The sequence below is a fragment of the Acinonyx jubatus genome, chromosome A2 (genome assembly GCF_027475565.1).
Source record: "Acinonyx jubatus isolate Ajub_Pintada_27869175 chromosome A2, VMU_Ajub_asm_v1.0, whole genome shotgun sequence".
NCBI classification, from domain to species: domain Eukaryota; kingdom Metazoa; phylum Chordata; class Mammalia; order Carnivora; family Felidae; genus Acinonyx; species Acinonyx jubatus.
Window position 1 is genome coordinate 18,006,204 of NC_069383.1, and position 16,658 is coordinate 18,022,861.

General features: G+C 39.1%; 1 protein-coding gene across 2 annotated transcripts in view; it reads right to left on the minus strand.

Annotated features, from left to right (window-relative positions):
• The window catches only part of NUP205 (nucleoporin 205), an 84,330-nt gene that overhangs the window by 40,324 nt on the left and 27,348 nt on the right, over positions 1-16,658 (minus strand). For both annotated transcript variants that reach the window (XR_003426019.2, XM_015073065.3), the window contains exons 12-22: positions 15,568-15,773; positions 13,354-13,536; positions 11,910-11,960; positions 11,091-11,300; positions 8,124-8,223; positions 7,567-7,704; positions 6,249-6,438; positions 5,386-5,506; positions 2,695-2,776; positions 1,986-2,150; positions 1,552-1,676 (exon numbers count right to left, since the gene is read on the minus strand). Coding sequence is in view for 1 of the 2 variants with exons in the window: in XM_015073065.3 (XP_014928551.1) it covers positions 1,552-1,676; positions 1,986-2,150; positions 2,695-2,776; positions 5,386-5,506; positions 6,249-6,438; positions 7,567-7,704; positions 8,124-8,223; positions 11,091-11,300; positions 11,910-11,960; positions 13,354-13,536; positions 15,568-15,773 (1,571 nt within the window). In the remaining variant the exon portion in view is untranslated. The remainder of the gene's footprint in view (positions 1-1,551; positions 1,677-1,985; positions 2,151-2,694; positions 2,777-5,385; positions 5,507-6,248; positions 6,439-7,566; positions 7,705-8,123; positions 8,224-11,090; positions 11,301-11,909; positions 11,961-13,353; positions 13,537-15,567; positions 15,774-16,658) is intronic.

Genomic DNA, 16,658 nt, shown 5'->3' on the forward strand with positions numbered 1-16,658 from the left:
TAGGTGAAGGAAGCATCTTTCATGAAAAATGGAGCAGTGCCTCATTAAAATGCAGATTCTGACTCAGCGGCCTGGAGTGGGGCCTGAGATTCTGCTCTAACAAGCTCCCAGGAGTGCTGCTGCTGAGGCTGGACCACACTTGGAGTAGCAAAGTCACAGAGCCTATGTAATAAGCTGGCAGACTGCTGGTACAGACATGCTTCCTTTGGCCAGTACAGTGTATTAAAAACCAGAGAATCTGGCAAACCAGGACCCACATGCTGACGTGGTGAAAACTAGCAGTGCACGTGCTTCCCGGTCTGCCAGATCCTCCTCCTCCTCCTCCCTCTCCCAACCTTTTTTGTCTTACATCTGGCTTCATTCACTTACTTCACTTGCCTAACTCCTTTAGCCTAGATGATTAAGCTTATCGACTACTTCTATCTAAATATGTCGAATTCTGTAATGCTGTTAAAATGTACATCAAGTTGATTCCCCCATTAAGGAAGAATTCATTTTGATTCTAGTACTTACAGTGAAGGGCTGTCTGGACAACCAGAAGATAGAAGAAAATAGAAGGGAATTACAAAAAGAGAAACAGGAGAATAAAGAAAAACGTCCAGCTCGCTATAGGTCAACGACGCCTTTCTTATGGCAATGTAAACCAAGGCGCTACTGAAATTGAGAAATTAGTCGCATCCTATAAAGCCTAGTTCTTAAAACACCAAATGAATGAAACAAGAAATAATCATAAGTGAACACAAGCAAAGCAGAGGTTCTCATCCTAGTTTAAACAACTGGACTTTCCACCACCCTACATCTAGCTCCAGAGCTGCAGGATTCACATGGTTCTTAAAAAGCGCTTTCGGGGGCACCTGGGTGGCAGTTAATAGTCAGTTAAGCTAACAGGTAATAGTCAGTTAAGTGTCTAACTCTTGGTTTCGGCTCAGGTCATGCTCTCACGGTTCGTAAGTTTGCGCCCCATTTTGGGCTCTGTGCTGGTAGTGAGGAGTGTGCTTGGGATTTTCTCTCTCTCTCTAGGTCTCTGCCCCTCCCACTCTCTCTCTCTCTCTCTCTCTCAAAATAAACTTAAAAAAAAAAAAAAAGGACTTTCATCCACATCTTACATTCTCAGTTAAGCCTCATAACAACCCACTGCACAAACTAAAAAACTCAGCAGAAGTTTTGTGACATGCCCAAGGTGATTTAGCTGACTAACTAGCTAAATCACAGAGATGAGAATCAGAGGTCTTCTGAGCCAAATCCACTGCTGTCTTCACCAAAAAGAAACAACATGCAACAGAACCACTGGAAACTTTCTACACTAGCAGGTCAAAATCCACCTCGAATTTTCTCTCATTTTTCAAGTGAGCAACACATAGGACCTGTAGATCTATAGGATCTGGGGGTCTCTGTTTTAGGGACTTAATCTATATATGAAAGACAAGGCAAACTACCAGATAAACTCATTTCAACTCAAGTCTTATCGTTACACTTCTGCATCTGTGATATAGTCAAGCATCTAGTTACATTTCTTCTACTGAGCGCTATGAAATGCAGCCTTCTATGTACCTGGTAACATAGCTCAGCGAGCTGAGGAGATTCTCTCACTGCCACTGGACCTGTTCTCCCTTCAGTTCCTTTCTCCAAGATGTTTAAAATGGCATGAAGGCATGTTCGAGGGCAGCCTAAGACTCCTACGTGAAACCAAAAAGAAATTCAACTTTTAAATTTCCGCATTAAGACATTAAAATACCTTTAGAAAGTTAAATTCCATAAACATGTGTTCTACTGTAAACACCCTTTCAAATACTGACACCGAAAATTAATCAATGCTAATTTTCCAAGGCTTAATTTGTCCAGACTTTGTCTAAGTCCTAAAGATTGACCTACCACATGACCTCTCACTTTCAGTGAATTATCCCATGAGTCCAGAACTCAACGAATGATCACTTAGCTAAACAAATACGACAAGAAAGAAATGTCTGTGTGTCTTATGGCTGTACCTGGATCCTGTAGGTTTGTGGTACTGACAGGCTTCTTCAATTCAAAGCCCAACAGGTAGAGAGCAAGATTGGGTGGATTGCGCTCCAGAGAGGTTATGAGAAGATTCAAGATGTGGATTCTTGTTTCCTGACGGATTCCAGCTAGTTTCTTCTCAAGTTCTGATCCTTCATGTGGAAACCCACAAAACAAAATTACAAAACAAAACAAAAATCAACATAAACCACATTTAAATATATATAGCTTGCATTCCAAACCTCCATGTTTTTCTTCAAGTTTACCTCATTAGCCATCACAGTGAGTTCACATTTGTCGAAGAGGTTTCCACAAAACCTTACAGGTTTGTACCAGCAGATTTCCAAACTTCTCTATCATCGCCAATAGACAGTTAACAGTTTTCTTTATATTAAGTATTTATATAAAGTGAAAAATGAATACATTAATATAAGACATACCCTCTTCTAGGGGCGCCTGCATGGCTCAGTCGGTTAAGCGTCCGACTTGAGCTCAGGTCATAATCTCACAGTTCGTGAGCCTGAGCCATGCGTCGGGCTCTGTGCTGACAGCTCAGAGCCTGGAGCCTGCTTTGGATTCTGTTTCTCCCTCTCTCTCTCTGCCCCTCACCCACTCACACTCTGTCTCTGTCTCTCTCTCTCTCAAAAATATACAAACATTTAAAAAATTAAAAGAAAGAAAGAAAGAAATACATACCCTCTTCTAGACGTACAAATTCTTCTGTGTCTTCACTATCCAAACATTCCACAAATCCAGCCATCAACTTCTGACTTACACTCTGGAGTCATATAAAGATTTGTTAAAAGACAAATTTATAAAGTTCTTTAATAATGTGAGAGAAACTATGATAAATGTGATATACATTCACAAACATTTGTCTCTAAAGAAAAAAGGCAAATCTCTAAAGTATTTAGGTTTCAGTTACACTTTTAATAGGAAACTCAGTTCCTGAAATAGTAGTAAGATAGCTCTCTATAGAAATAATTGAAAAAACAAAATTTTCTTTAAATGTTTATTTATTGTGAGGGAGAAAGAGAGAGTGCAAGCAAAAGCGGGGGAGGGGGGGAGAGAGAGAGAGAGAGAGAGAGAGAGAGAGAGAGAGAGAGAGACGGAGGGAGGGAGAGAGAGAGAATCCCAACACAGGGCTCGATGTCACAGGCGTGAGATCATGACCTGAGCTAAAATCAAGAGTCAGATGCTTAACCAACTGAGCCACTCAGGTGCCCCAAGAAACAAAATTTTTAACACTTTCTCGGTTTCAAAACTTGCTTCCCCAATTTTATTTCCGAAAGAATTAAATCAGTTTTTATTTTTATTTTTTTTTCAATGTTTTTATTTACTTTTGAAGGAGAGAGAGACAGAGCATAAGCAGGGGAGGAGCAGAGAGAGAGGGAGACATAGAATTTGAAGCAGGCTTCAGGCTCTAAGCCATCAGCACAGAGCCTGATGTGGGGCTCAAACCCACGAACTGTGAGATCATGACCTGAGCCGAAGTCAGACGCTCAACTGACCAAGCCACCCAGGCGCCCCTCAAATCAGTGTTTTTAAAAAAAAATACATTAAATTGCCATCTCATGACCTCTTCATTTATATACCCAATGGTATGGGATCTTAACTAAAATAAAATATAAAATTCTCATCTTCTCTCTTTACAAATGTTTTGCCTGTCACCAGTTTTATGTTTCTGGGCTGAGAGATTAGATACTACTTAATCTCCTCGAGGAATATAGCAGGATGTTAAAACTGGTCATAATAATTCATACTCAAATGTATATGAGTGAGGGGCACCTTGGCTGACTCGGTTAAGCATGCAACTTCAGCTCAGGTCATGATCTCACGGTTTGTGAGTTAGAGCCCCGCTTCGGGCTCTGTGCTGATAGCTCACAGCCTAGGACCTGCTTCGGATTCTGTGTCTCCCTCTCTGTCTCTGCCCCTCCCCTGCTCATGCTCTGTCTCTGTCAAAAATAAATAAACATTAAAAACATTTTTTTAATATGAGTGAGCTGAGAACCTCACCTACTACATCCCCTATCATGTAGTTTTCAAGAACCTCATCCAAAGGCCAGATTAGACATCAATATTTTACTATAAACAGTGGTTCTCAACCTGGGTGGTACTGACACTCCAGATGGCACTTTGGGAAATATGTGACGCCAGGGGCACCTGGATAGCTCAGTGGGTTAAATGCCCAACTCTTGATTTCAGCTCAGGTCACAATCTCATGGTTTGCGTTCAAGCCCCATAATGGGCTCTGTGCTGACAGAGCAGAGCCTGCTTGGTATTCTCTCTCTCTGCCCCTCCCCTGCTCATACTCTTTCTCAAAATAAATAAATAAACTCAAAAAAAGACAAAAAGAAATATGTGAGAGCCTTCTGAGTTGTCACAACCAGAGTTTACTACTGATAGACAGTAGTAAAGACTGTAGTAAAGCATCTAGGGATGCTAAGAGACTTGCAATATGAGCAAGAGTGACACAGAAAATGAAGATCTGTCCCATCCAAAATGCCAGAGTAGTCCCTATTTTAAAACACTGTGAAGGAAGACACAACAAAATACAACTAGCTAAAAGCAGTGGTTTCTAACATGAAGATACAATGGGACAAACGCCTATAAAGAGGGAAAAAAAGCAGCAGATTCCCCAATAGTAGCTATTCAGCGAGCTATTCGGAATAGAAAGGGACTATAAATTGGATTAAATGAACATCTGAAAACTGTCTATAGTGCAATAGCCAATGGAGTGACACAAATGTAAGTCACCAGAAAGCCACAGAAGTAGACAACTCAACAGTGAGAAACACTGAGAATTGCAGAGGCTCCCTCAGATTGTACCCAACTGACAGAGGGAGAAACAACAGATGCAAAATACAAGCAGAAGCTGCACTTACAAACCTCATCACTTCAACTGCTCTATTAGAGGAGCAACAGTCCCGCTACGCCCTCCTGTCCACGCACGACAGCACAGACAGCACAATCACACACTACAGCCTGTGCACTGTCACTGCGGATGGCGACATCCGCAAACACGAATCACAGCCCAGTTGATGAACAGGTTTCACCGTCATATATAAGTCTACTTACTCTCACAGAACTGTCTCATAAACAAGAATATGATTCCTCTAATAGACAACTGTGACTTCCATACGTACTCAGAATGACCCAAAAGAAGTAACAACATGGGGTGTCTGGGTGGCTCGGTCAGTGAAGCATCCGACTTCGGCTCAGGTCGTATCTCACAGTTTGTGAGTTCGGGCCCCGCATCAGGCTCTCTGCTGTCAGCATGGAGCCTGCTTCAGATCCTCTGTCCCCGTCTCTCTCTGTTCCCTCCCTCTCCCTCTCTCTCTCTCAAAAAATAAATAAGCATTAAGAAATAACAAGAACATCAATTACCTGGTCATGTGTGAAATCTCCAACCAATTTTATCTGAATATTGGAGTTACAAGAGATACAGCAGAGGATCTTGGCACTTTCAAAAGCCAATTCGGGATTAGTATTGCCATGATATAGGTATCTTTAAAACAAGAAAACATTTGAGGAACAATGTGACACAACTTTTGGCTTTTAAAACACTCTTCTCAACAAAGAACATATAGAATCAGGGTCGTAGAGCACTCTTGGGTAAATTAGACAATGACTTCCATTCTAACTAGATACAGTCTATCATGGGTTGAACTGCATTCCTCCAAAATTCAATCACTGATACTGAACCCAAAGTGAACTTTTGGAAACAGGGTCTTTGTAGACACAGTCAGTCAATTTAACGTGAAGTCATTAGGGAAAACCCTGGTCCAACGACTGCTGTCCTTATTAAAAGGGGGAATTTGGAATAGATACGCACACAAGGAGAACACCATGTGAAACTGAAGACAGTAATCGGGGTGATGTCTCTGTAAGTCACAAAACAAACAGTGCCAAGCAAGCCACTGGAAGCTAGGACATATACAGTGAGAAGTTTGCTCCCTAGCCTTGTCCTCCAAACACCCAGTCTCCCTACAGGAGACAAATAGTACCAAAGTAATGTCATTTTATACTTAGAAATGTTTAGGAACAGAATCCATTAAGGAAGAAGAAAAAGGAATTGTAAAGGTCAGAGAAATTAAAATCAGAGGGGCTAAGGAAGGTAAGAACAAAACGAGCCCCACTTACCCCACTCGCCAAGTAATGAATGAGAGATCTGATCAGATTTGGAAATCAAAGGTAGAATGCCCACGTGATTTTATTTAGACATTTTTCTACCTACAAATGTAACTTACCTGGCAATATTCACCACATTATCGGCCTTCTTAGTTCTGGGATTGATTCCCTGTAATAGCTGTTCTAAAGGAGAGACTATTAGAGCTAGCTGACTCTCTCTTAGAAGATCCATAAAGAGATTTTCCTTTTGCAGAGTAAGATTGAGAAGGGCAAGGCAGTGCTGCACTGCTTTCTCCAGATGCTTCTTCCCTAGAAAAAATTACAAAGAAAATTAGAAAGTTCTACATGAATCTTAAAAACACATAGTTCTTAGGAAAACAAGCTAAAGGACAAATTCTGGACTCAAAAAGCCCTCAGAAGGTCACTTACAGCAGCAACTTCATAAAACTGTTCACTCGAGCAATTCACAGTAATTTGGTAACTCAAGATTCTTTGTATGCAATGGCCTCTCGTCATTTTCCCTGATCTCTTCCTTGATTATTTAAAGCAATGGTTCTCGGATGGGGGTGATTTAGGCCCCAGAAGACACCTGGCAAGGTCTGGAGATACTTTTGGTTGTCACAACTGGGAAAGCACTACAGGGATCTAGTGGGTAGAGCCTACAAAGCACAGGACGGCCCCCACAACAAAGATTTTTATCTTTGAATGTCAGTGTGAATGGTGCCAAGACCTAGTAAGCGATTTAGAGTGATACATGCTCATTGCAGAAAACGTGCAAATAAAGAAATTGAGAATTTGAACAAGGATCACCCATAAACCCACCATTCAAATTTAAAATACATGGGCTCTTGAGCCAAACTGCCTAAATTCAAATCACAGCCCTAAAACTTGCTGCAGGTAAAGATGCAAAACCTCTCTCTTACACAATTTCCTTATTTACAAACTGGAAGTAATAACATCTACCACAAAGGGCTTTTGTACAGATTAAATGTGTTAAATGTGCTCTTAACAGCACCAAGTACATACGAAGCACTCAATAAACCATGATAATTAGCAGTAATAATGATATTAAGTGAAATTTATCAAACACTGTATCAGGCACGATAGTAAGTGCCTTGACAAATACCATATGGACAAGAAACAAAAAGTGCATTAGATTTAAATGTAAGCACATTAGAGACATCAAAGTGAAAGAAAGATCATTATAATTACCTATAAAAGACCATGCAATGAAACACAGTTCTACTGACAGTCTCTGTACCTTACTCTTTCACTTTTAATATACTTTGCTTGTATGACTCACTGAAACCACCACTGTGGATATAGAGAATCTTACAGTAAAAAAGGACTTCAAAAATCATCTCTTTCAAACCTCCATTTATAAAAAAAGAAAATATCAAAACTGTTTTCAAGACGTTAAGACATTCAGGCACACACCAGGGAAAGGGGCATAGGTATCCAGCTGCTTAACGCCTTCCTCCAGCAAACTAAGAGCAAGCTCCAACGTTGGTGACTCATTCAGAAGATGATACATCAGACTAAATCCTGGTGGTTTGTAGGCTATGATTTCTTCTCCTAAATAGAACGTAACACAGTCCAGGAGATGGTCAGTTAGTATTTTTGTCATACCCTTGATTTATATGAAATATATGAGACTTGTAAATTAAATGGCATCTAAACGGGCTACTTTCAATTTAGAGACAATGGCACAAACTGTACACAGTGGTAATTCCCCAAGGGCTGATTTGCTCATAGTAGTTAGTTACCTATGTTAACTCCTTAAAGGATCTATAAGGAGGTGTTCTTTCTTTCATTCAGCAAAATTTTACTTTATTTTCTCTTGCTCAGAACAATTAAAATAACTAAGACAATGTAACAAAAAAAGATTATATCCCAACTTAATTCATTAACTTAGAAATAATCTGTATCTTATATATATAAGTTATAAATAGCTTTATCAATAGTTGACAGCATACTTGGAAGTGATAAATTACCTTGTAATTCCACAAACTGGTCTACAAAATCTTCAAGTTGAGGCTCATAATCTCTGAGCAATTTATAAAACACTTCCAAAACAACCTCAGCAACTTCCCACTATAGAAAGAGACAAATATTACAGTAATGATAAAACAGTCCAAGGTGACGGCCTTATTAAGCTTTTCATTCCTCCCACTTTTCTCCGGAACATGACTGAAGTCCCTTCTCCAAAGTGTCAAATATTTCATATTTTCTCGAAAATTCTCAGGTTGTAAAGGGGCCGAGAAATCATCTAACCGCCCTTATATCACAAAGAAAGTTAATGAAGCTCAGAGCATGAATAACTTCCCCAAACCATAAAGCTTGGTAGCAAACATGCTGGAAATTAAGCCCTACACTTCTTTTCCCAGACCAGTATTCTATCTTATATGACTCTAGCCAAACAAGTTAAGAAGACTCAAGGGACGCTTGCCCCTAATGGACCCATTAATATCTTTTTGTTAAAAATAGTTTTTTAAGGGGCACCTGGGTGGCTCAGTTGGGTAAGTATCCAGCTTTGGCTCGGGTCATGATCTCATGGTCTGTGAGTTCGAGCTCCGCATCTGGCTCTGTGCTGACAGCTCAGAGCCTGGAGCCTGCTTCTGATTCTGTGTCTCCCTTTTTCTCTGCCCCTCCCCTGCTTGTGCTCTTTCTCTCTCTCTCTCTCTCTCTCAAAAATAAATGTTAAAAAAAATGATTTTTAAAAGGTATGTGATGAGGAAAAATATTTATGCCAAAGGAAAAACATGTATAATAGTATAGATGGCAAAATTAAAACTTTGTTCTAAAAACAATTCCACTGCAAAGAATTTATTAAGGCTGAGGCTGGTAACTGTAGTTAGGGTGGTTTTTTAAATTATTATTTTAAAATAATTTCCACTACACATAATTTTATCAAGGCTGAGTCTAGGAATTAGGATTATACAGTGATTTTTTTTATTATTATTTTTAAATTATCCACCTATCTATATTTTCCAAAAACTTCAAGATCACTTATTTAAGTAAAAAAGGCTTATTATCACCACATAATGAATGATTTTAGGATTTATAAATATATATATACTAGCTCTATGTCTATGTTATTTATCTCAATGTAAAGCACTGTTTTTGTGAGAAGCTAATGTTCTAAAATACAGTGACAGAAGTTAAACCTGAAGAAGACTTTCAAGTGAAAAGAATCCATGAAGTTGAGGAAAAATGCCTGAGGGTAAATATGTTGGGGTGGAACTGAAATCAGTGTAACTAGGGGAAACAGCAGCACTGGAAGGGTCCAGATGCATGAATGAAAAACAGTAACCCCTGGCAAGAACATGGCTGACTCAAGATCTAAACCCTGAGGTCATAATGACCTTTTTAAGAAAAGGCAAATAAGGTACTTGAGACAAGTGTGAAAACGTATCAGAGCATTTGGCTGAAGAGGTCACAATTGCCAGCATCCATTATTCAGCATCTGAAATGCCTTTTATTAACAAGGCATGGCTGCTGTCATTGTTTTCATCCAATAAGGAAATAGATGTTAAAGAGGTAATTTTAGGACTTAAATGTACACCTCTCCCAGTATTTATTTTAACTATGTGAGAAGCAAAAATCATAAAACAACAGACAAAAAATGAGTTTCAGTTATTTGGGACTAAGTATTAGAAACAAACTGTGTCCAATGAAAGGGTAATAATGAATACATACACCATGCTACATACAAGTAATGATTATGCAATCAATGAAGAGATGGTTTCCAAAGAATCTTTGATGGCATGAAAAAGTGCTCATGATACTGTATTTAGCGGCCAAAAAGAGATACAAACGAATGTTAACTATCTCAATTTAAGTGCGCGCGCACGTACGTGTGTGTGTGTGTGTGTGTGTGTGTGTGTGTGTGTGGATATACGCATATATGGATATACGTATATATGGATATACGTATATATGATATACGTATATATGGATATACGTATATGGATATATGTATATATGAAGAAGGATACGTTATCCTTCCTTTGGCAACAGGATTATGGATAATATAATTTCTTCTTACATTTTTCTATAGGTTCCTAATTGTCCCAAATTAGCACAAACAAAATTATTTTTATAATCACTAATATAACAACAAATAAACCCAACAGGTTCAAAAACAGCAAATTATAAAGTAGAAATGTCCCTACAAGATACATCCAAGCGTATTCTGCGAGGCAATAAACATTATAGACTAAGTGAATTACGTCAGAACCTGAAAGGGTCTCTTACATAGCTTAGTGGTTATGAGCTTGAATCTGGAATCAGAGTCCTAGGTTCAAATCTTGGTTCTGGACCTTAGGCAAGTTCCTTAACCTTGCTAAGCCTCCATCTGTAAAATGGGAATGTTCACAGTACCTGCCTCACAGTAATAACGGAATTACGTAAGATGATATATACAGTAAGTTCAGTTGCAAGTGTGTCGCAACCAGAGGAAATACGTATGTAAATGTCAGTGCTCCCTCAGCCTCCATCCCTGGCAAACATAACTGACAGATCACAATACGTCTTCCTATCATGACAAGGCTTCATAATCCAGAAGTGCTACTAATCAAGAGAAATTGGTGTGCAAGTTTCAACTTATTTCAATCTCTAAACTAAATCACCTCAATAAAGGATGATATGTTTCCAACTGACAAAGGTGTGACATTTTTGGTTCAATTTTGGTCAAAATGTGTTCAGTTAAGGATCTGAGTAACTATGAATTTGTATCAATTGAATTACCGTCACTAAAAAGTCAGTGCTTTGGTTTTAGTGCCCAAATTCATTTTTTTTAATGCACATAAACTAATCAGATCACGGACATCTCTGTGTTAAAACTATGAATTTTACTGATTGCCAAAAGCTAAAATGAATTTACAGCATCTCATACCTTTAATAAGAGAAAAAGCAGCAATAAATGAGTAAGGAGAAAATAGGTTTTCTCTGTATATTACCTTTTCAGCTGCTCTCCGGTAAGCTCTTGTGCGGAATCGGAGAAACACAGAATCTCTGAGGAACTGCAAATAAGGGTCAAAGCCAGGGGGCCTCAGGCCAGCACCTAAATTAGAAGGAAATGAGCTCTCCACCAGGGTACTAATAAGCTGGCAAAAGGCCCGAGTCAACGGGTATTCTTCACACCGGGATTCTATTTCATTTAGTTCAACCTTCCAAAAGAAAAAATAAAGAAATTTAGTAATATGAAACCATCAGCTATAAAGTACACAACATTTTGCAGACATTGACTCACTAGTATTGAGATAGTCATCATAATTATCATCACACCAAAAGATACGTTATCTCACCATTTTTCATTTAGAGGAAAAGACACCAAAGTATCATATAAATTGAATTAATCAGATGGAAGAATTTCAAATTCCCATGTATTGTTCCCAGGTGTGAATTAAAAATACAAATCTTCTATGTTTCTTTTTGAAAAAGAGAGGGGGAGTGTAGAGAGAGGAGCAAAGAAACTAAAACAAGTAAATTCTCACTTCAGGTTGACCCAAGTAATCCAATTAAACTGGGTTCAACGCAAACTTTCAGTTTGGGTGGCTGCCGTAGAACATCCTTTCCCAACTCTGAAACCTGAAGTATTTTGCTTCCTCTCAGGAAAAATGTCATGTCCATTTCAACACTGACCAGACAACACTTCAAATGAAAACATATTAAACTTGAAAATTATAAGGAACCTCACAGGGTATAAGAATACTTTTTGTTAACTTTCATCATGTGAATGTACGAGTAGAGCATTTAAACTCAAAGGAAAACTTTACCTCGATACCAATCGCTTGCCTCTGGCTTGGAACCCTTACGGTCTGCAGTATCTTAAAATAATAAGAATGAGATGTTAGAAGCATTCCCTACTCCTCAATGAAAAGCAGTGACTCTGTAATATAAACAGTCATATTCACACCCACAGGTGTGTGTATCTTATGATGCTAATCAGAGAGGACAATTGAGAAGTCTCTGATGGACTTTCATCAGCAACTGTGCAGGGTTCAGGTAGAAGCTCCAATTATTTGGGCTTCAGAAAACTGATGGTTTCTAAGTGCACATGAGATGTATTTTCAGCAAATTTCCTGAGATATTCCAGGAATGAATCTTAAGAGGATTTATGGGACAAAAATCTCACCAGTGTTCAAGACCAGCCCTACTATTAGCACCAGAAAACCAATAATTAAATGTGTCAAGAACAGGTTTGAACAGGTTTCTTATGTGGGCAAAAGTTTTGAGTTTAAGCTGTTCCGACCTGACCTTGCTAGGAACATAGAGCAGTATATGGTATAGTTAATTACGCTTAATGTCATGTTACTTGACATTCTTACAAGTTGAAAATATACTATCAGGCAGCAGCCTTTAAAAAGAAGTCTTGTTCTAAGGATAGAAATGTCTAAACCCACTCATATTGCATTTTCATTATAAAGGAGCAGTATAAGCACTTAGGACATGAAGTACTGACACACTTTTACATGCAAAAATGAAGCATTAATACTAAACCAAAAGTGACTCAGCCTCTCGGTTCATACCAGCTCCCTTCATTACATCTTCAGGACACAGGTATCATTACATCTTCAGGACACAGGTTAGAAAATAACTAGAATATCTTACTGCTTCAAAACAAAGTTACAATCACTGGCACCTGTATGTTGTAGTGTTTTTTTAGACAAACACATATTCCATCTCACCATTTTCCTAGAGTTATTTCTGTAAAGCACATCATTAGTCTCCTTTTTAAATTTAGCATATACATTGAATAACTACACCTTCACAGAAAAATGCCAGTACGCTTTACGTCTAAAGAAAGTTGAAAGAGAGATTCTTCATTCTTCTCGTGTGGGACAGGAGGACACAGACGAAGCAAAAAAGAAAAGCGGATGTTCCCCACATTTAATGAGTATAAATAATGCCTGAAGGCTCTTATCCTCATCTCAAAGACGAGTGGAGGAATTCTGTCCATTTATTAATTTCTCACAGACACTGAAAAACAAAGTCTTAAGAGAAGAACCCATCTCCAGTAACCTGGTGAAGCTGTCAACTGATCCAAGAGAAAAACCCAAGGTGGCTCGTTTCTGATGCTATGCTCAGTACTATAGTCGTAACTGTCTAACTGGGAAGGTCATGGTATACTGTGAGTTGCGAACTGGATGCTCTTGCTTCTGCCACAGTATCAAGCCTCACTTTCCAAACTGTAATAAATAAGAGAGTTTGTAATACTACCTGAGTGTATTCCAACGACTGCCAGAGGGAAGCAGCAATTTCAGGAGATTTTCCAAAAGCTGCAAGGGTCTTGAGCAGCTCTGCTTTTAGAACAGGGGGAATGCTGCATTGCAGGAGTCCCAGGATCACCACAACCGGGGTCCACTGAGGATGCTCACACAGTGCCAGACGAGCATTTTCACTCTGGGAATTGAACACAAAAAGAACAAGGACTTTCCATTTTTTAAAGCTAAGAAAAATGACCAGCAATAATCTAAATTGCTAGCACTTATACCGAGTATTCAAGGGCCTAATACATACTAAAACAAAGAGAAGCTTATGGCTTATGTGTGAAGTCTATCAGTGGATCATATCAGATTACTGCTCAATGTAAAGAAGAGGGGAGAAACAGCCTTTTACAATTCCTTTTATAGCTCTAAGCGTGGAAAATAATACATATGAGATAAATGGTCGGCCAGGGTCATATAAATCTTAACCTAAGCACTGTCAATCCTGCCTGAAACAATGTAATATATTTTTTACTATATGAATAAATGCCATTTCAATTTTTGAGAAAAAAATGAAGATATATATGGTATCAAATACCACTCCGTTTTAATTCAATAAGAAGTAATTACTATCTTCATGTTTTAATGTTTAATAATGTTAATCCTGGAAAAACTACAAAGACACTATTCCTATCTTCAAGACAGAATGTCTACACAACTTTGCTCTAGGGTATAAGAGAAACAAGTAGAAGAGATTTCTGAGCAGAAAAATTATATAATGAAACTAATGTTTCTTATGAAGACTAATTTGGGGGGCTCCTGGGTGGTCCAGTTGGTTAAGCATCTGACTCTTGATTCTGGCTCAGGTCATGGCCCCCCCGGTTGTTGAGACTGAGTCCCGAGTCAGGCTCTACACTAGCAGCACAGAGCCTACTTGGGATTTTCTCTCTCTCTCTCTCTTTCTCTCTCCCTCTCCCTCTCTTCCCCCCACCACCCCACCCATCCCCTGTTTGCACATGGTCTCTCTCAACATAAATAAACATTTAAAAAAAATTTAAAGACTAATTTGGCAGTAGCAGGTGAGATGGTTTGGTGTAAGGAGAGAATAAAAGAGTAATTCAGTAAATAACTTTTCTTTTTAATTAAAAATATTCTTGGGGTGCCTGGGTAGGTCAGTCAGTTAAGTGTCACACTTCGGCTCAGGTCATGATCTCATGGTAAGTGAGTTCAAACCCTGTGTCCGCCTCTGTGCTGATGGCTCAGAGCCTGGAGCCTGCTTCAGCTTCTGTGTCTCCCTCTCTCTGCCCCTCCCCCCACTGTCTCTCTCTCTCTCTCTCTCTCTCTCTCTCTCTCTCTCTCAAAAATGAATAAACATTAAAAATAATGATAATAAAAAATTTCTTGGGGCAGGGCACCTAGGTAGCTCAGTTGGTTGAGCGTCTGACTCTTGATTTTGGCGCAAGTCATGACCTCATGGTCATGGGATCCAGTACTGCAATGGGCTCGGTGCTGAGCATGGAGCCTGCTTAAGATTTTCTTTCTCTCTCTCTCTCTCTCTCTCTCTCTCTCTCTCTCTCTCTCTCTGTCTCTCTCTCCCCCCCCCCTCCGTCCCCTCCCCTGCTCTCTCTCTCTCTCAAACTAAAAATTTTTTAAAGTAAAAATTGAAAAAAAATACTTGGGGCACCTGCGTGGCTCAGTCGGTTGAATGTCCGACTGTTGATATAGCTCAGGTCAAGAACCTAGGGTCATGGGATTGAGCCCCACATCAGGCTTTGTGCTCAGTGTGGAGCCTGCTTAATATTCTCTCAATGTTTCTGTCTCTGTCTCTCTCCCCTTCTGCCCCCTCCCCTGCTTGCGCTTTCTAAAATTAAAAAAAAAAAAAATTTTTTTTTAAATATTCTTTACGCATAGATACACACCAACAAATATCTATGCTAGGGAACCTTCTAGAAGGATGTGAATCCAAACACTGATTCTTATTTGCCCTTCTATTTTCTTTCAGGCACATGCTATTTATTGTTTTCACATTAGCTGACGGCAATAAGTAGAGCTACCGTTACATCCTCTGAAGGTAAAGAAACACAGAGCCTAAAAACAGAATTCTGTGTGCAAAACTCATCACTTATAAAACTTCAAGCATTTCACAAACGTCTGGGATCCTCTTAAAATGCCCCCGTGCCAGAAAACAAATAAAATTACACTCTTACATACTGTGGATGATAATTACCCAAGTAATGATGGTGGATGTGAGCTGTAAAAAGGCAATGAGTCCATCCTGCTCCTTCTGGGTGATGCCACGTGAAGGAAGGTGACGGTACTGGACACTATCTGCACTTGGAAGATCCTTCCGGAGATGCTCATGGTAAAGCATTAAGGAGTGAAAGAAATGTTCCCAGGAAACAGGACTGCCACCTGTTCCCTGAATATTTTCAACTGTAAAGAAAGACAGCATAAAATTTTCTTTCAAAAATGTCTATGCATTTGCTTGGAAATGGAGGGAGAAAATAAACTGAAAACAATAAACTGTGCCTTTATCCTAGATAAGCAGAGTATGTTGTCTTGTCTAGAATAAGCAGTGTGTTGAAAATGGGGTAGAATCCATCTGTGAGCTCAGTCTCTGGATTAATTTTTCTTCAGGGCTAAGAACAGGTGGTACCCAGGCACATGCAAAGGTAAATTACTTGGATGTCAGTTACCTATTTTATATCCATAAGAGTTCTCTGTGTTGTCCTGTGACTACACGGGGCTCCTTTCCCCAACAGCTAATTCCCAAACGTGAGCTTAAATTCCCACAGACAGAGATAAGGACAGTCTAGATTTGTAATTTACACTACTCCACTACATACCAAGCACAGGGCAAGATAAGCAGGCCTTGACAGAGTAGTCAAAACACTGGCCTTGGAGCTAGGCAGAGCTCAATTCCAATCATGGGACCTACCAAGCAGATGTTTAATAACTATTTCTTTCTCTTCTCTTTTCCAGTGTTTCAATTTAACCAGACTCAAGTCTGAAAATTAAATGAGGAAATTGGGAGAGGGTTGACAGAGAAACTGTAAGAAGGGAAATTTAGAAAACAAGTACTTATGAATTAAAAAAAACCAAAATCATATGGCAAGGGTATATAGTATGCATTGAATACCAGATGTGTTCTTGAAGTTTTTATATATTAATTCTGATTTCTTAAACTGAATTGTATTTAACAAAGTCAATGGTAAAACTCCCCAACCTATGAGACCATAATTAAGGCATCACTATGCATAAAGCTCCCAAGGTACTTCTTTCCCATTATTATAAAAACAATTTATACACCTAGTAAAA